The sequence below is a fragment of the Calonectris borealis genome, chromosome 31 (assembly GCF_964195595.1).
Source record: "Calonectris borealis chromosome 31, bCalBor7.hap1.2, whole genome shotgun sequence".
In the NCBI taxonomy this organism is placed as follows: domain Eukaryota; kingdom Metazoa; phylum Chordata; class Aves; order Procellariiformes; family Procellariidae; genus Calonectris; species Calonectris borealis.
In genome coordinates this window covers 343,997-370,561 of record NC_134342.1, presented here as the reverse complement: position 1 = coordinate 370,561, position 26,565 = coordinate 343,997, and the positions used below count along the sequence as shown (strand labels likewise).

At 72.2% G+C, this 26,565-nt stretch overlaps 4 protein-coding genes across 7 annotated transcripts; 3 read left to right on the top strand and 1 right to left on the bottom strand.

Annotated features, from left to right (window-relative positions):
* The first annotated feature begins 757 nt into the window (after positions 1-757).
* RNASEH2A (ribonuclease H2 subunit A) lies at positions 758-3,866 on the top strand. 2 transcript variants are annotated; one of them, XM_075134091.1, is made up of 8 exons: positions 758-893; positions 1,080-1,151; positions 1,338-1,464; positions 2,204-2,291; positions 2,725-2,862; positions 3,033-3,120; positions 3,215-3,338; positions 3,648-3,866. In XM_075134091.1, exons 1-8 carry the CDS (start codon positions 767-769, stop codon positions 3,778-3,780), a joined length of 897 nt encoding a protein of 298 aa, XP_074990192.1. In that variant the 5' UTR covers positions 758-766; the 3' UTR covers positions 3,781-3,866. The 2 variants fall into 2 exon arrangements, with proteins under 2 accessions (XP_074990192.1, XP_074990193.1); XM_075134092.1 differs by lacking the exon at positions 3,033-3,120.
* Positions 3,867-4,815: 949 nt separating this feature from the next.
* On the top strand, positions 4,816-20,186 carry MAST1 (microtubule associated serine/threonine kinase 1). The gene is made up of 27 exons (XM_075134075.1): positions 4,816-4,854; positions 5,326-5,357; positions 6,175-6,263; positions 7,020-7,095; positions 7,648-7,726; positions 8,125-8,288; positions 8,788-8,863; positions 9,206-9,412; positions 9,954-10,055; positions 10,668-10,797; positions 11,136-11,160; positions 11,271-11,381; positions 11,510-11,718; positions 12,762-12,900; positions 12,971-13,103; positions 13,185-13,350; positions 14,390-14,491; positions 14,564-14,686; positions 15,117-15,226; positions 15,390-15,517; positions 15,697-15,884; positions 15,995-16,171; positions 16,623-16,852; positions 17,436-17,558; positions 17,886-18,022; positions 18,200-18,369; positions 18,638-20,186. The coding sequence occupies exons 1-27, from the start codon at positions 4,816-4,818 to the stop codon at positions 19,309-19,311; spliced, it is 3,939 nt and encodes a 1,312-aa protein (XP_074990176.1). The 3' UTR covers positions 19,312-20,186.
* Positions 20,187-20,312: 126 nt separating this feature from the next.
* GCDH (glutaryl-CoA dehydrogenase) lies at positions 20,313-24,111 on the top strand. Of its 3 annotated transcripts, XM_075134174.1 has the most exons (11): positions 20,313-20,449; positions 20,749-20,836; positions 20,982-21,122; positions 21,294-21,356; positions 22,099-22,269; positions 22,493-22,622; positions 22,707-22,926; positions 22,992-23,095; positions 23,174-23,299; positions 23,373-23,533; positions 23,616-24,111. In XM_075134174.1, exons 2-11 carry the CDS (start codon positions 20,755-20,757, stop codon positions 23,705-23,707), a joined length of 1,290 nt encoding a protein of 429 aa, XP_074990275.1. In that variant the 5' UTR covers positions 20,313-20,449; positions 20,749-20,754; the 3' UTR covers positions 23,708-24,111. The 3 variants fall into 3 exon arrangements, with proteins under 3 accessions (XP_074990275.1, XP_074990276.1, XP_074990274.1); XM_075134175.1 differs by lacking the exon at positions 22,992-23,095; XM_075134173.1 differs by having other exon boundaries at positions 23,373-24,111.
* A 184-nt stretch (positions 24,112-24,295) lies between these two features.
* SYCE2 (synaptonemal complex central element protein 2) lies at positions 24,296-26,505 on the bottom strand. Its single transcript, XM_075134067.1, has 3 exons — positions 25,903-26,505; positions 25,431-25,603; positions 24,296-24,700 (listed from the first exon to the last, which is right to left on the bottom strand). Exons 1-3 carry the CDS (start codon positions 26,009-26,011, stop codon positions 24,506-24,508), a joined length of 477 nt encoding a protein of 158 aa, XP_074990168.1. The 5' UTR covers positions 26,012-26,505; the 3' UTR covers positions 24,296-24,505.
* Between the last annotated feature and the right edge of the window lie 60 nt (positions 26,506-26,565).

Here is a 26,565-nt window from a genome sequence, read left to right as displayed (position 1 = left end):
TGCCCCCCCAGCTGGGCCTGGGGACCCCTCGGGGGCTGGGGGGACCCGCAGGGTCAGGCTCCCCCAAACTGGGGATTCACCCGGGGGGGGGTGTCCCCGGGATGGACTCATTCTGTGGGGGGCTGAGCCCGTGTTCTGCGCACCCCAAAGAGGGGGGCGTGGGGGGGTACCCCCCCGTGAAGTTTACAGGACCCCCCGGTGGGAAACAGCCCCCGGGGGTTCCCCCGAGTGGGGGGGAGGGTGGGTGTTGTTGCTGTTTATTTTTTGTACATTTGTATTTAATTAATAATAATTGTAATAATTGGTCTCATTGTGCTGTCTTGGGGGAGGTCTCCCCGCGTCCGGTCCCCCACCCCCCCGCGCCGTGTCCCGCCTCGCCCCGTGGGAACCCCCCAGCGCCCGCGGACACCGCCGTCAGCGGAAGGGGGCGGTGCCGGGGCTTTCCCCGCTGACGCAACCATGCCCATATATGAGCAGGCGGGGGGCCATTCCGGGAACCCCCTCCCGCGCTGCCCGGCACCGCCCGCCCCGGGGCGGCACTTCCCGGCCTCGGGGGGGGGGGGTGTCGGGTCTTCCGGTTCCCCCGCACTGGGAGCGACCCCCGGGACCCCCGCGGCTGGACGGGACACACCCCACAACCCCCCCCCCGGGGACCCTGGGGGGGGGGGGGGCTGGCTGTGGGGTGCCCTCCGCAGCCTACATCTCCCAGGGGGCTGTGCGTGGGCCCCGCCCCTTAGGCCCCGCCCTCTCAGGCCCCGCCCCCGCGATGGCGCTGGCGCGGCTGGAGCGGGATCCGGCGGGCGCGGGGCGGTTCGGCTCGGCCGTGCCCCCCCTCTGCCGCCGCCGGCCCTGCGCCCTCGGCGTGGACGAGGCGGGGCGGGGGCCGGTGCTGGGTGAGCCCGGGGGGACCGGGGGGACCGGGGGGCGGTTGCACGTGGCGCGGCTGAGTCCCCCCGTGGCGCGGGGGAGTCCCGGTGCACTGGGTTTTGCATGGGGGGGGGTCCCGGTGCACCGGGCTGTGCCCGGGGGGTTCCTTCCTTCCTCGCCCCCCGGTCTCACCCCCCGCTCCCCCCCCCCAGGGCCGATGGTTTATGGGATCTGCTACTGCCCCGTGGAGAAGCTGGAGGAGCTGGAGGCGCTGGGGGTGGCAGGTGGGGGCGCCTGGGGGGGCACCCGGCTGGGTGGGGGGGTCCCGGGGGGGTCCCGGGCGAGGTTTGGAGTTCCCAAGAGTGGGTTTGGGGAACGGGGGAGGTTGGGGGTTCTGGGATGGGGGGCGGGGTGTCCCGGGGGGAGTTGGGGGGTCTGAGGGGGGTGTCCCTCACCCCGGCCCCCCCCAGACTCGAAGACGCTGTCGGAGGCGGAGCGGGAGCGGCGCTTCGGGCTGCTGGAGGCGGCGAGCGACGTCCTGGGGTGGGCGCTGCACGTGCTGCCCCCCGACCACATCTCTGCCTGCATGCAGCAGCGGTGAGACCCCCCCGACCCCCCCCAGGGCCCCCCGAAAAGCCCCGGGCCCCCTCCAATCCCCCGACCACATCTCTGCCTGCATGCAGCAGCGGTGAGACCCCCCCGACCCCCCGAGGGCCCCCCAAAACCTCCAGGGGCCCCCCCGACCACATCTCTGCCTGCATGCAGCAGCGGTGAGACCCCCCCGACCCCCCCGAGGGCCCCCCAAAACCCCTGGACCGCCTCCAATCCCCCGACCACATCTCTGCCTGCATGCAGCAGTGGTGAGACCCCCCCGACTCCCCCCCAGGGCCCCCCAAAACCCCCAGGGGTCCCCCTGACCACATCTCTGCCTGCATGCAGCAGCGGTGAGACCCCCCCGACCCCCCCCAGGGCCCCCCAAAACCCCCGGACCCCCTCCAATCCCCCGACCACATCTCTGCCTGCATGCAGCAGCGGTGAGACCCCCCCGACCCCCCCCCCCAGGGTCCCCCAAAAGCCCCCACCCCCTCAACCCCCCCGACCACATCTCTGCCTGCATGCAGCAGCTGTGAGACTCCCCCCAAACCCCCCCGGGGTCCCCCAGACCCCTCTGGGACCCCCCTTGGCCTCCCCAGCACCTTTGGGTGCCCCTGACCCTCCAAGCCTGGTTCCTGCAGTCTCCACCTCCTGCCCCCCCTTCCCCCCCAGTTTGGGGTGCTGGTGGGGGGGTGGCTCCACATTTGGGGTGCTGGGGGGTGACACCCCCCCGACACCCCAGTGCCAAGTACAACCTGAACGAGCTGTCACACGATACGGCGGTGGGCCTCATCCAGTTCGCGCTGGACTCTGGGGTGCAGGTGGCCGAGGTGGGTTTGGGGGGGGCTGGGGGGCAGCCCAGGTGCAGGGAGGGGGAACTGGGGGGGCCCTGGGGTGGGGCTAAACCCCACCTTTCTCCTCCCCCCGTGCCTCAGTTTCCCTCACGGGGCTGAGCAGTTTGGGGGGGAGTTGGGGCTCTGGGGGGGCTCTGGGTTGGTTTGGGGTGAATTTGGGGTGTTTTGGGGGTGCAGGGGGAGTCTGGGATTGTTTGGGGGTAATTTAGGGTGGGTTTGGGGGTGCTGGGGGGGTCCAGGTTGATTTGGGGGTGCTTTTGGGGAGGGGGATCAGGGCACAGCAGAGGGTTTGGGGGGGTTGAGAAGCTTTTTGGGGTACTGGAGGGCGGGGGGGTCAGGATGGAACAGGGAGCCAGGGGTGATTTTTGGGGAGCCAGGGGTGATTCTGGGGGGGCTGGGGCTCCCCCAGGTGTTCGTGGACACGGTGGGGCCGGCGGAGAAGTACGAGGCAAAACTGCGGGAGCGCTTCCCGGGGCTGGGGGTGACCGTGCGCCCCAAAGCCGACGGGCTCTTCCCCGTCGTCAGCGCCGCCAGCATCTGCGCCAAGGTGGGCACCCCCCCTCGAGCACCCCCACCCCCCCGGGGCCGTTCTCCCCCTGCACCCCACATCTGCTCCCAGACCCAGCTGCACCCCGGGGCAGTGAGTTTTCATTGGGGGGGCCCAGGACCCCCCTCAACCCCTCTGGGCCCCCCCAAATCCCACCACACCCCCCCCAGGTCGCCCGTGACCGGGCCCTGAAGCACTGGAAGTTTGTGGAGGACTTGGGGGACATCGACCGGGACTACGGCTCAGGGTACCCCAACGGTAGGAGCAGACCCGGGGCGGGGGGGCGCAGGGTGGGGGGGGCTGGCCCCCGGGGTACCCCGGTTTCTGGGCGTCCCTGACGGCCCCCCCCCAGACCCCAAGACGAAGGAATGGCTGCGGCGGAACCTCGAGCCCGTCTTCGGGTTCCCCCGGCTCGTGCGCTTCAGCTGGGGGACGGCGCGGGAGCTGCTGCAGCGCGGGGGGGTCCCCGTCGAGTGGTACGGGGGGTCCCGGGGGGGGGGGGGCGGTGCGGGGGCTGCTGTGACTTGGGGGGGTCCCAGTGTGGAGCTATGGGGGAGTTGCTCCTGCAAGGGGCGGGGAGTGGGGTGGTGGTCCCTGTGTAACTGGGGGGCCCGTGGGGGGATGCTGGGGGGACCGAGGAGGGGGGTGTTCCCATGCAATGGGGGGACACAGGGGTCCCTGCGCTGTGGGGAGGGGGGGCAGGACCCCCGCCCAGACCCCCTGGGTCCCCTGTACCCCCCCCGGGTCCCCTGTGCCCCCCCTAGTCCCTGACCTCTCCCCCCCAGGGCCGACGAGGACCCTAAGGCGGCCCCCGTGGCCCCCCCCTCGCTGCTCTCCTACTTCGCCCGGGGCCCCCCCCGGCGCCCCCCCCATCGCTTCTTCCATGAGCGCAGCCTGCGGCCCCTGGCCGAGCTGTGAACCCCTGAAACGGGGACCCCCAAAACGCCCCCCCCAATAAAGCAAGTGGTTGTTTTTTAACAAAGAATAGTAAAAAAAAAAACAAATCCAGTTCTTTTTTTTGGGGGGGGGGGGCCTGGGGCAGCAACAAACTCGTTTATTCCCCCTGTGAAGTTGGGGGGGTCACAGGGAAGGGGGTCCGGGGGTGTCTGTAGCATTTGGGGGGGTTGCGCGGGGGGTTGCACAGACACCGGTTGTGTTGGGGGGGGCGACGTTTGGGGCTCCCTGGCTTTGGGGGGGGGTGTGTGTTAGGGCCCCCCCATGAGCATGTTCCCCCACCGTGGTAGGAAGGGAACCCAGGCGCCCCCCTCCCCCCCGCCCCCCCGTTAATCGGTGCTGGCCGGGCACCTGGCCGTGTCCTCAATCCCGGGGATTAGGGGTCTAATCCGGGGGGGGCACTGGGGGGCCCTGAGCAGCTCCCCCCCCCCCCCCGGCTCCTTTGGGCGGGTTTTTAGGGGGTTACGGCACCGGGATGTCGGTAACGAGGCGGGGGGCTCGTGGCGGGGGGGCTCTGGCCGAATATTATCACGGGGGGGGGACACACACGGCACGGGGGGGCCCGGAGCCTCCCGAGGAGACCCAGGGTCCGGGCGGGACAGCGCGGCCGGTTCAGCACCGCGGACAGCGCCGGCGGGGGGGGGCCTCGGAGGAACCAGGGGGTGCGGGGGGCCCCGGGGGGGGCCGGGGGGAGCCGCCGGGGTGGGGGGACCCTGGGGCAAAGGGGGGGGACAGGGCGGGGGGGGACAGGATGAAGCCCCCCCCTCGGCAGCGCAGGGGTTAAACTCCCCCCCTCCCGGGGTGGGGCCGCCCCCCCCCCGGACGCTCGGGTCCCCCCGGCGGGGCGGGGCTGGGCGGGGCTGGGCGGGGCGGGAGGGCGGGGCGCTCCCGGGGGTCCCGCGCGGCGGAGGATGGCGGCGGGCGTCTGAGGGGGGGCTGCGGGCACCGGGGGCGCGGGAGGGGGCCGGGACCCCCCCCACCGGCGGCGGCGGCGGTGCCATGGACGACTCGAGCGTGATCCGCCGGCGGCGGCTGCAGGTACCGGGGGGGGGGGGGTCGGTACCGGAGGGGCTCGGTACCGGAGGGGCTCGGTGCCGGGGGGGGTCGGCACCGGAGGGGGTGGAAGCCCGATCCGGGGGGGGCCTGTACCGGGCCGGGCGGCTCCGGGGGGGGGGATGCAGTGCCGGTACCGGGAAGGTCGGTCCGGGCGCGGTCGGCACCGGAGGGGTGATGCGGGCCCGGTACCGGGGCGGGGCGGTACCGGGAGGGCTGCAGGGCTGGGGGGGGGGTCGAGGGCAGCCGGATTTGGGGGAGCTCCAGAGGTGGGGGGCCTCGGGGGGGTGGTGGAGCCGGTGCCTGGGCCCCCCCAGCAGCGGGGCAGGGCCCGAGGACCCCCCCAAGCGGGGCTGCAGGGGGGAGGGGGTCTGTCCCGAGGGATCGGGGGGTTCCGGGGGGCCCGGGGGGGCCGGTGGGGCCGGGCCGCCCCCCACCCTCTGCCCTGTTTTGCAGAAGGAGCTGCCGCTGCCGCGGAAGAGCAGCAGGTGAGACCCCCCCATCGCCCCCCCATCGCGTCCCCATTGCACCCACAGCCCTGGCCCCGCCCCCGGCCCCGCCCCGGGCCCGCCCCGCTGCAGCCGCCGCCGCCGCGTCCCCCCCCCACCCCCCCGGCCCGCCGAGGCGCCGCCGCCCCGGAGCCCCCGGCCCCCCCCGGCTCTCGGCCCCCCGATGCCGATCCTGGTGGGCAGCAGCATGTTCCGCCGCACCAAGAGGTAACCGGGGCCTTGGCCTTCCTCCCCCATCCTCCTTCTCCATCCTCATCCCCATCCTTCATCCTCAGCCTTCATCCCTCTCCATCCCCATCCCCATCCTCATCCCGCCTCCATCCTCATTCTCAGCCTTCATCCCTTCCCCATCCTCATCCTCATCCTCGTCCTCATCCTTTCTTCATCCTCATCCTTCATTCTCATCCTCTTTCATCCTCATCCTCGTCCTCATCCTTTCTTCATCCTCATCCTTCTTCTTCATCCTCTTTCATCCTCATCCTCACCCTTCATCTCTTCTCCATTCTCCTCCCTCCTTCATCCCCATCCTCCGGCCTTCACCTCTCCTTCCTCATCCTCCACCTTCAGCCTCCATCCCCGGACCCCCCGGCCCCATGAGTCCCCCCCATGGCCACTGCCCCCCCCAACCCTCCCGACCCCCCCATTCCTGCACCCCTGGTGGGGAGGGGGGCTCTGGGTGCCCCCCCCCGAGCACCTTTGGGTGTTGTGAGTGCTTTCGGCTGCAAGGACACACATTGGGGGGGAGTCGTGTGTGAGGGGGGTCCCGGCCCCCCCCCATGGCCCCCTGCCCCCCCAGCTGCCGCACGAGCAACCGGAAGAGCCTGATCCTGACCAGCACCTCCCCCACCCTCCCGCGGCCCCACTCGCCGCTGCCCGGCCACATCGGTGAGACCCCCCGGACCCCCAGTGTCCCCTGCCCCCCCCGCTTCCCCAACCCCCTCCCAAGGCCCTGACACCCCCCCCAAATCCTCCCAGAAACTCCCAAAGGGGCCCATAGGGAGCCCCGGGGATCCATAGGGCCCCCCAAGGACCCATAAGAATCCCCCCAAACCGCTGAGACCCCTCCAAGGGACCCATTGCCCTCCTCAGGCCCCAAGAATCCCCCCAGGCAAACCTGGGGACCCCCCCAAGGACCCTTAGGGACCCCCAAGGGACCCATTGCCCCCCTCAGGCCCCAAGAACCCCCCCAGGCAAACCTGGGGACCTCCCAGGGACCCACAGGGACCCCCAAGGGACCCATTGCCCTCCTCAGGCCCCAAGAATCCCCCCAGGCAAACCTGGGGACCCTCCCAAGGACCCTTAGGGACCCCCAGGGGACCCATTGCCCCCCCTCAGGCCCTAAGAACCCCCGCAGGCAAACCTGAGGACCCCCCAGGGACCCCTAGAGACCCCCAAGGGACCCATTGCCCCCCCAGCCCAAATAAACCCCCCCGGCCTCCCTGGTACCTACAGGGACCCCCAAAGCACCTGGAGCCCCCCTCAGTCCCTGGGGTCCCTCCTGGCCCCCCCCCGTTCCCCTGGGGTGGGTTGCATCCGTTTGGCCCCGCCCCCTCCGGTGTGGGTGGGGCTGGCAGGGCGGGGCTGGCAGGGCGGGGCGGTGGTGACGTCACCCCGCCTCCCCCTCCCCGCGCCCCCCCGCAGGCAGCAGCCCCCTGGACAGTCCCCGCAACTTCTCGCCCAGCAACCCGGCCCACTTCTCCTTCGCCTCCTCCCGCCGGTGAGGGGACCCGGGGGTGCGGGGGGGACCCGGGGTGCGAGGGGGACCCGAGGGGCGGGGGGGACCCGGGGTGCGGGGGGGTACCCCGGGGGTGCGGGTGGGACCCGGGGGTGCGGGACCCCGGGGGTGCGGGGGGGACCCGAGGGGCGGGGGGGACTCGGGGTGCGGGGGGGTACCCCGGGGGTGCGGGTGGGACCCGGGGGTGCGGGGAGGGACCTGGGGTGCGGGGGGGATCCGGGGGTGCGGGACCCCGGGGGTGCGGAGAGGGACCTGGGGTGCAGGGGGGATCCGGGGGTGCGGGACCCCGGGGGTGCGGAGGGACCCGGGGGTGCGGGGAGGACCTGGGGGTGCAGGACCCAGAAGTGCGGGGGGGGACCCAGGGGTGCAGGGGGACCCAGGGGTGCAGGGGGGCGACCCAGGCATCCAGGGGGGGACCCAGGCATCGGGGTGCTGATGGGGGGAGGTATGCAGGCGCCTGGGTCCCGTCCCAGCTCAGGGGTGGGGTGGGGGTCCCCCGGATGCCTGGGTCCCCTGACACTCCCACCCCCCCAGTGCCGACGGGCGCCGCTGGTCGCTGGCCTCGCTGCCCTCCTCCGGCTATGGCACCAACACCCCCAGCTCCACCGTCTCGGTGAGTCGGGGGTCCCGGAGCCCCCCACCCCCAGGAGACCGGCTGGGGCACCCTCCCCATGGCGGGGGGTGGCTGATGGGGGGTCACTGGGAGTCTGGGGGGGTTGGCAGGGGTCTGTGGGTGCGTCCCAGCAGGGGTCCGGCTGTGGGGTTAGGTGTGGGTCCCACCGGTGGGGGGCCTGGGGAGGGGTCGGTGGGTGGCCAGGGGTCCCCGTGGGCTGCAGTGGGGTGTCATGGGGGGTCCGTGGGGTGACAGTCGGGGGACTCTGGGGGTCAGCGGGTCCCTGTGGGTGACCATAGGTCCTTGCGGGGTGCCATGGGGGGCCGTAGGGGGTCTGTGAGGGGTCCATGGGGCGTGGGGGGGGTCCGCGGGCTCGGAGGGGTGACGCGGGCGCGCAGTCCTCGTGCTCGTCGCAGGAGCGCCTGCACCAGCTGCCGGCGCAGCCGACGCCGGAGGAGCTGCGCTTCCTCTCCCGCCACTTCGGCAGCTCCGAGAGCCTGGCCGAGGAGGATGGGGGGGCCCGGGGGAGGCCGGCCCCGCGCCCCCGCTCCCGCAGCCTCAGGTGGGGCTGGGGCACTGGGGGGGGGTTGGGGACCCCAAGTGCCCTGGGGGGCACCAGGGATTTGGGGACCCCATGGGGGAATCGGGGCACCAGGAGGCTGGGGGTCACCATGGGGCGGGGGGGGGACACCAGGGCTTTGGGGAGACCATGGGGGGCACTGTGGGGCTTGGGGACACCGTGCGGTTGGGGATACCATAGGGCTGGGGGGGGGGCAGGGCTTTGGGGACACCGTGGGGCAATGAGGGCACCGTGGGGGTGGGGACACCATGAGTCTGGGGTGACCCAGGGCAGGGGGACACCATGGGGGGACCATGGGGCAGCGTGGGGTGGGTGACAGTGGGGTGACGGGGACACTGTGGCCATGGGACGTCAGGGGAGTGGAATGGGGACACTGTGGGACGCCATGGAGGGATGCTGGGTGTCTGGCGGGTGCCAGCAGTGGGGATGCTGGGGGGGGGGGACGCTGTCGGTCCCGTGGGTGCCAGCGGTGCCCCCCCAGCCCCGGGCGCTCGCCCTCGTCCCACGACAACGAGATCGTGATGATGAACCACGTCTACAAGGAGCGGTTCCCCAAGGTGGGGCCAGGGGGCTGGGGGGGGCTGGGGGAGGACATGGGGTCTTGGGGGGGTCTGGGGGGGCTATGGGGGTTGGGGGTTATGGAACAGCTCTGGGGGGCAGCTAATGGGCACTGGGGGAGGGTGTAAGGGTCTTGGGGGGTCCTGGCAGGTTTATGGGAGTCTTGGGGGGTTATGAGGTATCTCTGGGGGATCAGGGGGGCTCTGAGATTCCTGGAGAGGAGGTGTGGCAGCTCTGGGGGATCTGGGGGGCACTGGAGGAGGTTATGGAGTCTTGGGGGGTCCCTAGGGGGCTGTGGGGGTGTCGGGAGCCGTGGGGAGCCCGTCCGCTGGGTCCTGCAGGCAACGGCGCAGATGGAGGAACGGCTGGAGGAGTTCGTGCGGGGCTGTGGCCCCGGGGGGACGCCGCTGGCCGACGGCGCCCTCAGCTTCATCCAGCACCAGCTGGTCGAGCTGGCGCGCGACTGCCTGGCCAAGGCGCGGCACGGCCTCATCACCGCCGGCTACTTCTACGAGCTGCAGGAGAACATGGAGCGGCTGCTGCAGGACGTGAGCCACGGCGCCCAACGGGACCCAACGGGACCCAACGGGACCCAACGGGGACCCAAGGGACCCAACAGGGCCCGATAGGACTCAACGGGGCCTCAAGGGACCCAACAGGGCCCAACAGGACCCAACGGCACCCAACAGAGCCCAACACAGACCCGTTGGCACCCAACAGGGTCCAAAGAGGCTCAATGACACCCAACGGGGTCCCAAGCGACCCAACGGGACCGATGGCACCCAACGGGGCCCAACAGTACCCAGTGGGGACCCAACAGCACCCAGTTGGTCCCAATGGGGCACCCTCAGGACCTAATGGGGACCCACCAGGGCCATACAGGGCCCAGTGGGAACCCTCAGCACCCAAGGGCACCCAATGGGACCCAACAGGACGCCCGAGGGACCCAGTGGGACCCCGCTGGACCCAAGGAGGCCCAAAGGGATGCCCCGGGGCCCATGGGACCCCCCAGGACCCCATGTGACTCCCCAGCACCCCCCGACCCCCAGGTCCCCCTGGGACCCCCTGACCCCCCCCACATCCCCCCAGGCCTACGAGCGCTCGGAGTCGGAGGAGGTGGCCTTCATCACCCAGCTGGTGAAGAGACTCCTCATCATCATCTCCCGCCCCGCCCGGCTGCTGGAGTGCCTGGTGAGTCCCCGGGACCCCCATCCCTGTGACAGCCCCCCAGCATCCCCCCCCCCCATCCCATTTTGCACCATCCCAACTGTCCAATCAGACGAAGCCCTTCCGGTCGCCCTGACAACACCCTGGCCAATCCCCGTGCACAGCCAATGGGGAGGCAGAGCTGTTGTTGCCATGGTGACAGCCGTGTTGCCGGGGCAGCGCCATGGCGACGGCGCATCCTGGGGACCACCGAGACAAAGGCGGGGGGGGGCACACATGTGTGCACTTGCCCGTGACTGTCGGTGCACGCAGGCACACGCGTGCCCACCCGTGTGCCCTGGCACGTGTGTGCGCGCTGGTGCAGGCACAGCGACACGCGTGCACACGCTTGTTTGGGCTCAGACGTGCACATGCACGTGCACACGTGTCCTGGTGCACACGTGTCCTGCTGCGTGCACCCATATGTGCTCCAACGCTTGCACATGCTCTCACACGTGTGCGCCAGCACACGCCTGTGCACCAGCACATGCCCCCGCTGTCTGCTGGTGCGTTGCACCATGCTGGTGTGTATCCCTGCGTACACACGTGTGACAATGTGTGTCCCCCCCACACGCGTGCACACGCGTGTCGGCGCAGGAGTTCGACCCGGCCGAGTTCTACCAGCTGCTGGCGGCGGCGGAGGGCCAGGCCCGCGAGGGGCTGCTGAAGGCCGACATCCCCCGCTACATCATCGGGCAGCTGGGGCTGGCGCGGGACCCCTTCCCTGGTAACACGTGTGTGCGAGTGGCCACGGGGCGGGCACGGGGTTTGCACATGCCCATGGGGGCATACACGCATGTGTGGGAGCATGCAAGGGGCATGCACGTGTGTGTGGGAGCGTGCACGGGAGGGGTGCGTGGGATCTGCACGCCTGTGGGGGTGGGCAGGGCTGCACACGCATGTGGGAGCGTGCACGGGGGGGTGCCTGCATGGATCACGTGGAGCTCGCACGCTGGGAGTGTGCAGGGGCATGGGAGCGTGCACGGGGGGTGCATGCTTGAGGGGTGCACGCGTGGGGTGTTGTACACTGGGGGTGCATCCGTGGGACACCCCGTGTCCCTGCAGACGTGGTGCACCTGGAGGAGCCCGACAGCGGCGGGAGCAACACGCCAGAGCCCGAGGAGGGGGCTGAGGTGGGCGCCAGGGCAGGGTCCCTGCGTATCCCTCCCCGTGTCCCCCGCCCGTGTCCCCCTGTGTCACCCCGTGTCACCCGGTGTCCCCCCAGGGCCGCAGCGCCGTCCCCAGGACCAAGAAGCCGCCGGGCGAAGGCGACTTCGAGACCATCAAACTCATCAGCAACGGCGCCTACGGGTGAGCGGCACCGGGCGCCGCAGCTCCCGGGTGCCGGGGGTCCTTGGGGGGAGGGTCCCGGGTGCCAGGGGTCCCTGGGGGGGATCCCGGGGTCCGTGGCGCGGCGTGACGCGCGGCTGTGCCGGCAGGGCGGTGTACCTGGTGCGGCACACGGCCACGCGCCAGCGCTTCGCCATGAAGAAGATCAACAAGCAGAACCTGCTGCTGCGCAACCAGGTGGAGCAGGCGTTCGTGGAGCGCGACATCCTCACCTTCGCCGAGAACCCCTTCGTCGTCAGCATGTTCTGCTCCTTCCAGACCCGCCGCCACCTCTGCATGGTCATGGAGTACGTCGAAGGTGGGCGCGGGGGCCGGTGGGCGTCGCGATACGGGGCTGAGCATCGCGATATGGGGCTGAGCGGTCGCGATACAGGGCTGGGAATCGTGATAGTGGGCTGGGTGTTATGATATGGGTCCGGGCATCGTGAGATGGATCTGGGGGCCACAATACGGGGCTGGGTATCGTGATAGAGAGCTGGGCGTTGTGATACAGGACTTGGCGTTGCAATATGGGTCCGGGCATCATGGTACAGGTCTAGGTGCTACAATATGGGGCTGGGTATCATGATAGAGAGCTGGGCGTTGTGATACGGGACGCATTGCAATATGGGTCCGGGCATCATGATATAGGGCTGGGTGTTGTGATATGAGGGTCAGCATCATGATATGGTGCTGGGTGGTACGATAAGGGGCTGGGCATCGCAATACAGGGTTGTTTGTCATGATGTGGGGCCAGGCATCACAATACGGAGCCAGCATTGTGATATGGGGCCAGGCAATGCAATGTGGGGTGGTTTGTGTCACGACACGGTGGTTTGTGTCACGACGGGATGGTTTGTGTCACGACAGGGTGGTCTATGTCACGATGGGGTGTTTTTACATCCCAACACGGTGCTTTACATCTGGGTGGGTGCTTTGTGTCCCACTGGGACGTGCTGGGCAGTGGCGAGTGATGCTGTGATGCATACTGCCGTGTCCCCGTGTCCCCCCCGTGTCCCCCGGTGTCCCCCCCGTGTCCCCCCGTGCCCCCCGTACCCCCCCGTGCCCCCCGTACCCCCCCATGTCCCTCCATGTCCCTCCATGTCCCCCCCGTGTCCCCCCCGTGTCCCTCCATGTCCCCCCGTTCTCCCCCGTGCCCCCTCATGTCCCTCTATGTCCCCCTCCGTGCCCCTCCGTGCCCCCCGTGTCCCCCCCGTTCTCCCCCGTGCCCCCCCATGTCCCTCTATGTCCCCCCCGTGCCCCCCCCGTGTCCCCCCCGTTCTCCCCCGTGCCCCCCCATGTCCCTCTATGTCCCCCCCGTGTCCCCCCCGTGCCCCCCCGCCCCCCCGTGCCCCGCCGCAGGCGGGGACTGCGCCACGCTGCTGAAGCACATCGGGGCGCTGCCGCTGGAGCTGGCCCGGCTCTACTTCGCCGAGACCGTCCTGGCGCTCGAGTACCTGCACAACTACGGCATCGTCCACCGCGACCTCAAGCCCGACAAGTAGGGCCGGGAGCCGGGGGGTGCGGGGGGGGGCGCGCTGGGTCCCCGCCGGACGCCCTGGTCCCCGCAGCCTGCTGATCACCTCGCTGGGCCACGTCAAGCTGACGGACTTCGGGCTCTCCAAGATGGGGCTGATGAGCCTCACCACCAACCTCTACGAGGGCCACATGGAGAAGGATGCCCGCGAGTTCCGCGACAAGCAGGTGGGTGGGGTGGGGCGGGGCGGGGCGGGGCCGGCGGGGCGGGGCGGGGCGGGGCGTGGTGGGCGCTGACCCCTCCCGCAGGTGTGCGGCACGCCCGAGTACATCGCGCCCGAGGTGATCCTGCGGCAGGGCTACGGGAAGCCGGTGGACTGGTGGGCGATGGGCATCGTCCTCTACGAGTTCCTGGTGGGCTGCGTCCCCTTCTTCGGGGACACCCCCGAGGAGCTCTTCGGGCAGGTCATCTCGGGTACGGGAGGGGACACGGGGGGACATGGGGGGACAGGGCAGGTCATCTCGGGTACGGGAGGGGACACGGGGGGACATGGGGGGACAGGGCAGGTCATCTCGGGTACGGGAGGGGACACGGGGGGACACGGGGGGACAGGGCAGGTCATCTCGGGTACGGGAGGGGACACGGGGGGACACGGGGGGACAGGGCAGGTCATCTCGGGTACGGGAGGGGACAGGGGGAGGGGACACGGGGGGACACGGGGGGACAGGGCAGGTCATCTCGGGTACGGGAGGGGACAGGGGGAGGGGACACGGGGAGGGGACAGGGGGGACAGGGCAGGTCATCTCGGGTACGGGAGGGGACACGGGGGGACAGGGCAGGTCATCTCGGGTATGGGAGGGGACAGGGGGAGGGGACAGGGGGGGACAGGGCAGGTCATCTCGGGTACGGGAGGGGACAGGGGGAGGGGACACGGGGAGGGGACAGGGGGGACAGGGCAGGTCATCTCGGGTACGGGAGGGGACAGGGGGAGGGGACACGGGGAGGGGACAGGGGGGACAGGGCAGGTCATCTCGGGTATGGGAGGGGACAGGGGGAGGGGACACGGGGGGACAGGGCAGGTCATCTCGGGTACGGGAGGGGACAGGGGGAGGGGACACGGGGAGGGGACAGGGGGGACAGGGCAGGTCATCTCGGGTACGGGAGGGGACAGGGGGAGGGGACACGGGGAGGGGACAGGGGGGACAGGGCAGGTCATCTCGGGTACGGGAGGGGACACGGGGGGACAGGGCAGGTCATCTCGGGTATGGGAGGGGACAGGGGGAGGGGACAGGGGGGACAGGGCAGGTCATCTCGGGTACGGGAGGAGACACGGGGAGGGGACAGGGGGGACAGGGCAGGTCACGTCAGGTACGGGGAGGGGACACGGGGAGGGGACGAGGGAACAGGGCGGGTCATCCCTGGTACAGGGACGGGCAGGGGGACACGGGGACGTGACGGGGCTGGCAGCCGTGACCCCGCGCTCACGTGTCCCCCCCGTCCCCCCCCGTGTCAGACGAGATCCTGTGGCCGGAGGGGGACGAGGCGCTGCCCCCCGACGCCCAGCACCTCATCTCCTGCCTCCTGCAGCCCGACCCCCTGCGGCGCCTCGGGGCCGGTGAGACCCCCCCCACCCCCCCCGCCCCCCCCCGGGCTGCTGCGCCCGCTGACCCCATCCCCGTCCCCGCAGGGGGGGCGCAGGAGGTGAAGGCTCACGGCTTCTTCGCCGCGCTCGACTGGACGGGGCTGCTGCGGCAGAAAGCCGAGTTTGTGCCGCACCTGGAGTCCGAGGAGGACACCAGCTACTTCGACAGTGAGGGACGCCCGGGGACCCCCGGGACACCCCTGGGACCCCCACCCTGGGACCCCCTGGGACCATCCTGGGGGACACCTCCTTGGCACCCCATGCAGCTCCCTGGGACTTCCAAGCAGGGACAACGACCCAGGGGACCTTCCACCTCCCCCCCACTCGTGGGACCCCCAGCGGACACCTTGGGACCCCTCTGGGACTCCAACCCTGGGACCCCCTGGGACCACCCCGGGGGACACCCCCTTGGCACCCCATGCACCCCCAGGGGACTTCCAGGCAGGGACAACCCCCAGGGGACCTTCTAGCCCCCCCCCCCCCCATCGTGGGACCCCTCCAGGATCCCCCCATGGGCCCCCACTATGGGTCCCTCACCCCTGGGTCCCCCTGGGGCCACCCCCACTCCGTGTCGCCCCCTCACCCCTGCCCCCCCCAGCACGCTCGGACCGATACCCCCACGTCACCTCCTACGAGGACGAGGACACGACGGAGGACGAACCTGTGGAGATCCGGCAGTTCTCGTCCTGCTCCCCCCGCTTCAGCAAGGTGGGGGGACGGGGGGGACGCAGGGCGGGGGGACGTGGGGACGCACAGGACCTCGTGCGGCCCCGTGCGGTGCAGGCTCCTGGTGCACAGCCCCGTGCGAGCCCTTGTGCGACCCTCGTGCGACGCGGGGGGCGAGCGCGTGCGAGGCGGTGCCGCTGCGCAGGTGTACAGCAGCCTGGAGCAGCTCTCGCAGCAGCAGGAGCCGAAGGCGGCCAAGGGGCGTCCGCGGGACGAGGGGAGACGCGACGGCTTCGCCCGCGACCGCGGCTGGCGCACGGCCTCGCCCGAGCTGTGAGCGCCCGCGCCGGGGTCCCCAGGGGATGCCGGGGTCCTGGGGGGGGGAAACCGGGGTCCCTGGGTGGGGGTCATGCCTGGGTCCCCTGGGGTCTGCCTGGATGCCGGGGTCCCCCGGAGGGTGGGGGTGTGGGGGCGTAATGCTCAGACCACCCCAAACGCCTGGGTCCCCGCAGGAAGCGCCCGCCGGCCGCCGAGGGGCCCCCCCCCGAGGGCGAGGGCAGCCCCCCGCCGGGCGCCCGTCGCCGCTTCTCGGCGCTGCTGGAGCCGGGGCGCCCTGGGGCCCCCTCCGAGGAGCGGCCGCTCCCCCGCAATGGGGCACCCCCCCGCGATGGACCCACAGACGGACCCGGCGAGGAGCCAGGTCAGTCCCGGGCACCAGCGTCCCCGGTGGGGGGTGCGGGGTCCCGGGCGCCTGGGTTCCTGGTTGGGGGGGTCCCAGACACCTGGGTCCTCACCAGCCACCCCCCCCAGGGGAGCGAGCGCCGCGGGCCGGGGACCTGCCCCCCCCCCGGGCCGAGCTGGGCCTGCGGCGGCCGCGGCACCCGGGAGTGGCCCCCGAGGCGGGGGGTGACAAGCGCAGCCCCCGCGGCCCCGGGAAGGTCACCAAGTCGGCGTCGGCCACCGCCCTCTCCGTCATCATCCCCAGCGGTGGGTGTCACCCCCGGGACCCCAAACCCCCCACCGGGACCCCAACATCCCCTTGGGACCCCAAAGCCCACTCAGGACCCCAACATCCCCCTGGGACCCCAAAGCCCACCCAGGACCCCAAACTCCCCCCGGGACCCCAACATCCCCCCGGGACCCCAGTCCCCCCCCTGGAGCCCTCCCACCCCCCTTAGTGGGCAGACTGGACACCTGGGTCCCTGTGGGTGGTGAGGGTCCGCTGGGTGCCTGGGTCCCCAAGGGTGGCGAATGGGTGACGGGGTCCCCTGGACACCTGGGTCCCGCGGGTGGGGGGGTCCCTTATCACCCGGGTCCCCCTGCGGGGTGGGCAGGGGCCTCCCCTGGGTCCCCGTGGGTGGCGGGACCCCTGGTCCCACGGGTGGGGGGGCAGCGGGTGCCCCGGGTCGGTGGGCGCGGTGCCAGCGGGGGGGCGCAGGGGAGGCGCCCGGCTCCTCGCCCCTGGGCAGCCCCATGTCCCCGCGGTCGCTGTCCTCGGATCCGTCCTCGCGGGATTCGTCCCCGGGGCGGGAGCTGGCCCCGGCGGTGGCCGCCCCCCGTTCCCCCATCGCCATCCCCCGCCCTGGCAAGAAGTTCGGCTTCACGCTGCGCGCCATCCGCGTCTACCTGGGGGACAGCGACGTCTACAGCGTCCACCACGTCGTCTGGGTCAGCGGGGGGACGTCGGGGGACGGGGGGACGTCGGGGTTCAGGGGAGACGTCAGGGGACAGGGGGGACGTTGGGGGACAGGGGGACATTGGGGGACAGGGGGGACGCCGGGGGACGGGGTGATGTCAGGGGACAGGGCAACATTGGGGTACAGGGGAGATGTTGGGGGACAGGGGGATGTTGGGGGACAGGGGGATGTTGGGGGACAGCGGGGATGTTGGGGGACGGGAGGACGTCGGGGGACGGGGTGACGTCGGGGGACAGGGGGACATTGGGGTACAGGGGAGATGTTGGGGGATGGGGGGACGTTGGGGGACAGGGGGGACATCGGGGGATGGGGGGGGACACCGGGGGATGGGGGGGACACAGGGACACGGAGGGACGTGGGGGTGAGGTGCCCACCATGGGGCTGGCAAGGGACAGGGGGACGCAAAGGGGGGACATTGGGGACGTTGGGGACGTTAGGGGGTGTCTGCAGCACTCGCTGTGGTGTCTGGGTCGGGGAACACGGGGGGAACGTGGCAGGGGAGGGGGGTCACGCGGCCCCGGTGCGTCGTGGGTAACGATGCGTTGTGGGTGCAGCACGTGGAGGAGGGGGGCCCGGCGCAGGAGGCGGGGCTCTGTGCCGGTGACCTCATCACCCACGTCAACGGGGAGCCCGTCCATGGGTTGGTGCACACTGAGGTCGTCGAGCTCATCCTTAAGGTCAGGGGTCATGAGGGGCCATGGGGTCACGGGCTGATGGGGTCACAGGGTAGAGGGTCATGGGGGGGTTGTGGGGGTGGTGGGGATGTGGGGGTCAAAAGGTCACAGGGGTGAGGGGTTGCAGTGGGGTCATGTGTCATGGCGGGGTCATAGGGAGCCAGGAGGTCACAGTGGGGTCATGGCCGGGTTGTGGGTCACACTGGGGTCCCGGGTCATGGTGGCATGGGGGGTCCCGGTGGGGAGGGGGTGCTGGCAGGGCAGTGGGCCGGGGGGTCCGGGTGGGGCGGGGCGTGGCAGGGCGCGGCAGTGACCCGCTGCACGTGTCAGAGTGGGACGAAGGTGCTGGTGACGACGACGCCGCTGGAGAACACGTCCATCCGCCTGGGCCCCGCGCGGCGCCGCAGCGCCCGGGCCAAGATGGCGCGGAGGAACCGCCGGGGCGGCGCCGGGGGCAGCCACGAGAGGTGGGGACGGGGGGAACTGGGGGGACTGGGGGAACTGGGGGGCTCGGGGGCGGGGCCCAGGGGGCGGGGTCCGGCTCCGGGGCGGGGCCCGGGCGGGGGTGGGGTTTGTGGGTGGAGCGGAAGGCGGGTCCGGGGGCGGGGCCCGGCCGCCGCAGTGACAGTCCTCCCCGCCGGCAGGCGGCGCAGCGCGCTGTTCCGGCACCTGGCCCGGCAGGCGTCGCTGTTGCACACGAGCCGCTCGCTGACGTCACTGAGCCGCTCGCTCTCCTCCTCCGACAGCCTGCCCGCCTCCCCCACCCACGCGCGCGCGCGGGACCCCGCCCTCCCGCCGCGCGCCGCCGAGACGGGTAAGCGCCGCCATGGCGGCGGGGCGGGGCGGGGGGCGGGACCATGGCAACGGGGCGGAGGGGGCGGGGCTACGGGACCCGCGAGGGACCGCGGAGGGTGAGTCGGGGCTCCGGTGGCCGGGAGGGACTAGGGCTTGGGGCTACGGTGGCCGCCGAGGGGCCCGGCCGGGCGGGCGCTGCGCAGCCCCGGGGCCCGCCGAGCCTGTCGCGGCGGGAGGCCCCGGTCGGCCCCGGTGCCGCAGCCGGCTCTGACCCACGGCCGGCACAGGGGCCTCCCCGCCCAGCAGCTCGCCGGGCTCCAGCGCGCCGCCCTCGCCGGCGCCGGCCGGGCCCCACCTGCGGCCCAGCTCGCTGCAGGGCCTCTCCCCGAAGCTGCAGCGGCAGTACCGGGCGGCGCGCTGCAAGTCGGCCGGCAGCATCCCGCTCTCGCCGCTGGCCCACACGCCCTCGCCGCCCGCCGCCTCGCCCCCCGCCTTCCCCGCCAAGCTGCACCCCAAGGCGGCCGAGTCGCCCCGCCTGGCCCGCCGCGGTCCCCCCGAGAAGGCGTCGGCGGCGGCGCCCCGCAAGCACGGCCTGGAGGCCGCCCGCAAGGACTTCCCGGCCGAGCCGCCGCTCCAGAGCCTGGCCGAGTGGGACGGGGAGAGCCCGGCCGAGCCCCCCGCGCCCCCCGCCCGCCGCCTGGGCCGCCAGGAGCTGCCGCTGCTGCTGGGGGGCCCCCCCGCCGCCGAGGCCGCCCCCGCGGTGGGCGAGGAGCCCGAGCGGGGGGCGCGGGGCCCCCCCAAGGCGCTCAGCCCGGTGCAGGAGCACGAGCAGGCCCGGCGGGGGGGCGCCCCGGGGGGGCCCCCGGTGCCCATCGTGGTGGTGGGGCCCGGCGCGGCTCCCGGGGACGGGGACGGGGCGCTGGCCCCCCCCCGGGGCGCCGGGCCCCCCCCTGGGCGCTGAGCTCCTCCCCCCCGGGGTTGAAGAGGGGGGACCCCCAGGCATGCGGGGAAGCGGCGCGCAGCCCCCCCGGCCCCCCCCCGGCGCACGCGAAGGGTTGATACTGTGACGCCCACCGGTGTGACGTCATCGGCCCGGCAGCCCCCCCCCCCCCCCCCGGCCCCGCCCCGGGGTGTCGCCCCCCCCCCCCCAGTCTCCTCTTTGTCCCTTGTTCTTGCCCCGCCGGTGTGACAGCGGTGACGTCACAGGCGGGGTGGGAGGGGCGAAGACACAGCTCTGATGTCACTCGGGGAGGGGGAGCCGTGACATCACAGTGGCGGTGCCCATTGGGGAGTGAGAGTGATGTCACAACTGGTGTCGGTGGAGCAGTGATGTCACAGTTACAGTGTCAGTGGTCGTGTGGAACTGACGATGTCGCAGTTACGATGTCACCGGTGGCATAGGAGTGGTGATGTCACAGTTATGATGTAACAGGGGCGCTGCTTGTCACAGCTCTGGTGTAACTGAAGGTGTGGGAACAGTGATGTCACAGCTGTGGTGTAATTGAAGATGTGGGAGTGGTGATGTCATAGCTACAATGTCACTGATAGAGTGGGAATGGTGATGTCACAGCTGTGGTGACGGGGGGTGGGGGCAATGATTGGTGCCGAGCAGCGATGTCACCACCATGAGGTCACCGAGCGGGGCTGACACATCCCAGGTATGCAGTGATGTCACACAACAGCAGCTGACATCGTTGCAAGGGCCGGCCAAGCAGATGACATCACCAACCCCCCCGTGACATCATCACCCCCCCCGTTCTCGCTATGCAAACGCCCCCCCCCGGGACGGGGGGGGCCGGGGGGCCCCGGGGACCAATAAAGCCTGTACAGCACCGACCCCCGACCTGCGCCTCCGTGGGGACGGGGGGGCGACACGTCATCGCGCCGCAGCCCTGGGGACCCCCCGGCCGCCCAACACCGCCCCCCCGCCCGCGGCTCTGTCCGGGTGGTGCTTTGGGGGTCCCGCAGCCCTGGGCCACCCCCGGAGCCCGGGCAGGCGCGGGTTAACGTCACGCCCCTCGTCACGCCCCCGCCCCACCCCTCGTGACATCACGGACGAGGGCTCCTCCGGGCCCGTTCGCCGCCGCCGAGCTCGCACGGTGCGGGGGGGGTCGGGGGCCGTTGGGGGGGGTCGGGGGCAGCTGGGTGGCGGGGGCAGCAGGGGGGTCCTTGGGGAGTATTTGGGGAGGCCGGGAGGAGGCAGTTGGGGGACCCTGGGGGTATTTAAGGGTCTCGGGGATCTCTAGGGGAGTGGTTGGGGGGTCCTTGGGGGGAGCAGTTCGGGGTCCGTGGGGGTGCGGTTGGGGGGGTCCCTGGGGGTAGTTGGGGGTCCGTGGGGGAGTGGTTGGGGGGTCCCTGGGGGCAGCTGGGGGTCCCTGGACCAGCTGCCGTCCCCCAGACCCCCATGGCGCTGCGACTCGCCGTCCCGCTGCTGCGCCTGGTCCGGAGCGGCGTCCGCTGGAGGGGCACGACCCCCCCCCCGCAGGGTGAGTGGGGGGGGCCGAGACCCCCAACCGCGCCCCCCCCCCCGCGGCCCCCTCGCTGCTGGGGGGGGCACACGCGTGGGTCAGCCGTGGGGCTGGTGCCGACCCCGGCCCCTGTGGGCCCCCCCCAGCGCTGACCCCCCCCCAGCCGCAGCCTCCTTCGACTGGCGGGACCCGCTGGGGCTGGAGGGGCTGCTGACCCCCGAGGAGCGGCTGCTGCGCGACGCCATGCGCAAGTACTGCGGGGAGCGGCTGCTGCCCCGCGTGCTGCAGGCCAACCGCCACGAGGGTACGCGCCCCCCACCCCCTAATTCTCCCCAGCACCCCCCCAGCATGCCCCCGCTACCCCCTGAGCACCTTCCCTTGCAAGACCCTGGGTGGTCAAGGTTGGGGGCCGGGGGGTCCCCGCTGCCCCCACCCCAGCTTGGCCACCCTCACGCCTCACCGTGGCCCCCCCCAGTCTTTGACCGGGAGATCGTGTCCGAGATGGGGGCATTGGGGGTGCTGGGCTCCACCATCAAAGGTCAGTGGGGGGCAGTGGGGGGACTGGGACACCCCAGAGGGTGGGGGAGAATTTGGGGGGGCTGTGGGGTCCCTGGGGGGGAGTTGGGGTCCCCCTAGAGACAGCAAGGGGGACTACTACAAGGGGTGGATGTGGGGGGCCAGGGGTGTTATTGGGGGGGTCCAGGGTGCCATGGGGGAGTGTTGGGACCCCTGGGGAGGGGCTGGGGTGCCTCTGGGGGCAACGAGAGGGTTTGGAGGGGCGGGGGGGGCTGTGGTCCTCCTTGGGGGGCTCTCTGAGGGGGACAGGGTGCTCTCATGGGGTAGGGGGGTGGTTCCTGGGGGGGCAGAGGGCTATGGGGGACAGGGGAACCAGGGCTGGGATTCCAGGGGTCTCTGTGGGGTGACGCTGTTCCCAGGATACAGCTGGGGGGGGCTGAGGGTCTCTGTGGGGTGACAGTGTCCCCAGGGTACAGCTGGGGGGGCCTGGGGGTCCCGGGGGTCTCCGTGAGGTGACGCTGTCCCCAGGGTACAGCTGGGGGGGCCTGGGGGTCTCGGGGGTCTCCGTGGGGTGACGCTGTCCCCAGGGTACAGCTGGGGGGGCCTGGGGGTCCCGGGGGTCTCCGTGAGGTGACGCTGTCCCCAGGGTACAGCTGGGGGGTCCTGGGGGTCCCGGGGGTCTCCGTGGGGTGACGCTGTCCCCAGGGTACAGCTGGGGGGGCCTGGGGGTCCCGGGGGTCTCCGTGAGGTGACGCTGTCCCCAGGGTACGGCTGCGCGGGCACCACCTCGGTGGGCTACGGGCTGGTGGCGCGGGAGCTGGAGCGGGTGGACAGCAGCTACCGCTCGGTGCTGAGCGTCCAGTCCTCCCTCGTCATGCACCCCATCCTGGCCTACGGGACCCCTGCCCAGCGGGACCGCTTCCTGCCCCCCCTGGGTGAGACCGGCACCGGGGGGCATGGGACGGGGGGGGGCTGTGCGGCAGGAGGGGGGGCTGTGGGACGGGTGGGGGCTGTGGGGTTCCTGGGGTCCCCCTGACACAGCCCCCCCGCGGGGGGAGCTGCTGATAAAGCCCAATCATGGGAGCGATTTGGGCGGGGGGGGCCATGGGGTAGGGGGGCCGTGGGGGTCCCGGGGTCCCCCTGACGCCCCCCCCCCAGCGCGGGGGGAGCTGCTGGGGTGCTTCGGGCTGACGGAGCCCAACCACGGGAGCGACCCGGGGCGCATGGAGACGCGGGCGCGCTACAACCCCAGCGCCAAGACCTACACGCTGCGGGGCTCCAAGACCTGGTGAGCCCCGAATCGGGGGGACGGGGACCCCCCCCGACACCCCCAGACCCCCACCCTGACCCCCCCCACCCCCACCCCGCCCAGGATCACCAACGCGCCGGCGGCCGACCTGTGCCTGGTGTGGGCGGTGTGCGAAGAGGACGGGCGGGTGCGGGGGTTCCTGCTGGAGCGGGGGACGCCCGGCCTCAGCACCCCCAAAATCGAGGGCAAGTTCTCGCTCCGCGCCTCCGCCACCGGCATGATCCTGATGGACGACGTGGAGGTGCCGGAGGAGAACCTGCTGCCCCACGCCGTCGGCCTGGCGGTAAGGGGGGGACGGGGGGGGCCCTGCCGCGGAACGGGGGCCCCGGTGACGCCCGCTCGCCCCAGGGCCCCTTCGGCTGCCTGACCCACGCCCGCTACGGCATCGCCTGGGGCGCGCTGGGCGCCGCCGAGGCCTGCCTGGAGACGGCGCGGCAGTACGTCCTCGACAGGTAATGCCGGGGCCGGGGGGTGCCCCGGGGGGGGTCCCGCCTGCCCCCCCGGCCCCACCGCGCCCCCCTCCGCCGCAGGAACCAGTTCGGGGGGCCGCTGGCGCGCAACCAGCTGGTGCAGAAGAAGCTGGCGGACATGGTGACGGAGATCGCCCTGGGGCTGCAGGCCTGCCTGCGCCTCGGCCGCCTCAAGGACGAGGGCAGGTGGGTGCCACCGCGGGGGGGGGCTGGAGCTGGCGCTGGCGGCAGGGGCGTGCCAGCGTCCCCGTTCCCGCAGGGCGGCCCCCGAGATGGTGTCGATGTTGAAGCGCAACTCGTGCGGGAAGGCGCTGGCCATCGCCCGGGAGGCGCGGGACATGCTGGGGGGGAACGGGGTCTGCGACGAGTACCACGTCATCCGCCACCTGATGAACCTGGAGGCCGTCAACACCTACGAAGGTACCGCCGCGCCAGGTGGGGGTGCGGGGTCCCGCCGGCGCCGCCGGGCGCCCCCGAGGCCTGGCCGCTCCCTCGCCCGCAGGCACCCACGACATCCACGCGCTGATCCTGGGACGAGCCATCACCGGCATCCAGGCCTTCGCCCCCGGCAAGCCGCCGGCACCGCGGGGCTAGCGGAGGGAGATGGCGCCCGGCACCGTACCGGCGGCACGTGGCTGCGACGCTCTGCGGCATGACCGGCCTCGTGCCACTACCAGCGGGGCCAGGACGTCACCCGTGGGGAACGTGTCCACTCCTCGCCGGGAAGGACATGAGGAGACGGCGCCGATGCCCAGACCCGTGTCACCGACGGGACCCGCTGTCACCAACCAAACCCAGTGTCACCGATGGGACTCGGTGTCACCGACAGGACAAGGTATCGCCAAACAGACCCGCTGTCACTGACAGGACTTGGTGTCACCGATGGGAACCAGCAGCCCGGTTGTGCCGGGCTTTGCCGCGAAGCCTCTTGGCCAGTGAACCACCCCGGTGCCTTTGCCGTCCTTGCGGCCACTCGCCAATAAAAGGTGGAAAAGCCACCCTGCGCCGGCCTGGGTTCGTCAGCGCTAGCCTCGTCAGGACACAGCCGCCAGGACACAGCTCTGCCACCGGGAGGGGGCCCTGCCTCAGCACGTGCTGTGCGCGGCGGGGTTTGCGCCGGCAACTGGCTGGAAGCGAGCGGGCGGCAGGGCCCTGGCAGCCCCCTCGGATTCGGCCTTTGGGTTTTTTTTGCTCTTTTTATTTGTGCTAAACCCGAACACCAACAGTAACGGAAAAGCCCTTTGGGGCCAAAATCCCCCTTTCCTGCTCGCAGCCGCCCTGGCACAACAGCAGCGGGAAACACACGCTCCTGCTCGCAGGGCAGGCGGGCTGCTGCGGGGCCGGGGAGGCTCCCGTGGGTTTGGGGGGGCCTCTGCAGATTTGGGGCCCTGCTCAGGTCTCCGGCTGCAGGCAGAGGTCGCGGTAGGCTGCCTCCACGGTGCGGCAGACCTGCTGGAGCTCGGCCTCGGCCTGCCCCACCCGCTCCATCACCTCCGCGAGCTCCTGCAGCCGCTCCTGGATCAGCTCGTTGTGGAGGCCGTAGAGGTGGAAGAGCCGCTCCTCCAGCTGCTCCGCCAGGCCCGAGACCTGCCGCACCGGGACGGAAAAGGGGGGGGAAGCGGCTCTTGCCGGGGCGCGGGGGTGGGCAGTGCCGCTGGCACAGCCGGCGCCCGGCTGCCGTCCCCGGAGGGGGGTGGCAGCTGCGGCCACCCGGGCTGGCGCAGCTCCCAGCCTGGCTTGGCTGCTGCCACCGCCAGCTGCACCCCTGGTAGCCGGAGTGCCGGCTGGCGTAGCCACCGAGTGCTGGGTCACCGTGGGCCGCAGCTGCCAAGGCCGGGCTGCCATCTGCGCGTGGGCCTGCGGGAGTCCCCCCCACGTCCTGCCCTGCCGGCGCAGCTCCCCTTGGCTGAGCAAAGTCCGGCGCAGCGCGCAGCCGAGCGAGGACACTGAGGGCAGCCAGCGGCTGCGTGGGGACAGGGGAGCCATTGGCGTCCCCTCCACTCCCCAAAGCGGGGCCGGAGGCAGATGCAGCCACCCCTGAAGGGGCCGGGGGGGCTCCCCCCGCCACGGCAGCGAGCGCCAGTGCATACGGCACACCAGGCTCTGCAGCTGGCGCCGGCGCCCTGCGAGAGGCTGCTCGCACCGCGCTCCCTCCCCGCGGCACCTCGTTTCACCGCCCCCCAGCCTGCCGCTAATTCGGGCGGAATAATGCAATTAAACGCGTCAAGCAGAGACCGCTCGGCAGCGAGGAGTTGGCATGGGCTGGGGTCTCCACGCCCCCCACGCCAGCAGCCCCCCGCCGCTCCCCAGCCCCCACCTTCAGCAGCAGGCTCTCCCTGAAGCCGCTCATCACAGTGTGGTCCTCCTTGCGGCTGTCGTTCACCCTGTCGATCAGCTGCTGCGCGCGTTGCTGCAGGCCCCCGACGTTGGCATCCAGCGATGCGAAGTACCGGGAGGCCTGGCCGTCCAGTACCACCTCTGTGCCGGGCCGGGGGGCCGCAGGCAGCGCCTCCCTCCTCGGCCGAAACGCAGGACCCGCGTGTCAGGGGCACGCACCCCACGGGGCCGGGGCTGCGCTCTGCCCCGGCTGGGGAGGGGACAGCCTGGTCGCGTTAATGGGGAAACGTTGGGAACCCCGCTAATGAACGTGGTGGCCCGTGGACGAGGGGATGCGTGTGTCACCCAGGACGCCCCTCGCCGCACCACCTGCAGGGGTGTCACTCCCCACACGCTCTTTTTCCCCCAATTTAGGTCAAAATTGTGAGGCAACGGAGGGTGGAAAACCTGTTACCTGTCAGGGTCCTCGCCGGGGGGCTTGTCCCTGCCCAACCCCGCGAAGAAGGGGCTGTCGCCCGCCGCCGCCTCCGGCTCGGGCCCCTCGCGCTCCTTTCGTGACATACCCACCCCGGCGGGCAGGCGGCTGTGGGGGGCCGGGGCTCGGCGGGGGCCCTGGGTGGGAAGGGCCCGCCTGGCTCCGGTGCCGCTGCTCAGGGGCCTACGCTGGGTTGCGACAGCCCCAGCCCCAGGGGGGGGTCCCACCGCCGGGGCTGGGGACCCGGGGGGCAGCTGTGGGAGCAGCTGCCGCCCCTCACGGCTCCTCACTGAGGGCGGCGGGCGGGGTCTCAGCGGGCGACAGGCACCTGTGCCGGCCAATCGGCGCCCGCCTGGGCCGCGGGGGTGGCCAATAAAATGCGGCGCGGGAAAAGGCAGGAAGGGCCAGGCCGGGCGCTGAGGAGACGGAGCCGCGATGGCGCCGGCGGACGGTACGGTCGGGGCGCCCCGGGGGGTGGCGGCCTGCGGGCAGAAGAGACCGGCTGAGGGGCGGGCAGGCGCCCCTGTGCGGGGCCGCCGGGCTGAGGCACCCCGGGGGCGTCGTGCGGAGCCGCGGTCAGGGCCTGTGCGTACGGCTCGCCCCCAGCTGGGTGAGGCCGTGGGGCCCCCCAGCTCCCCCC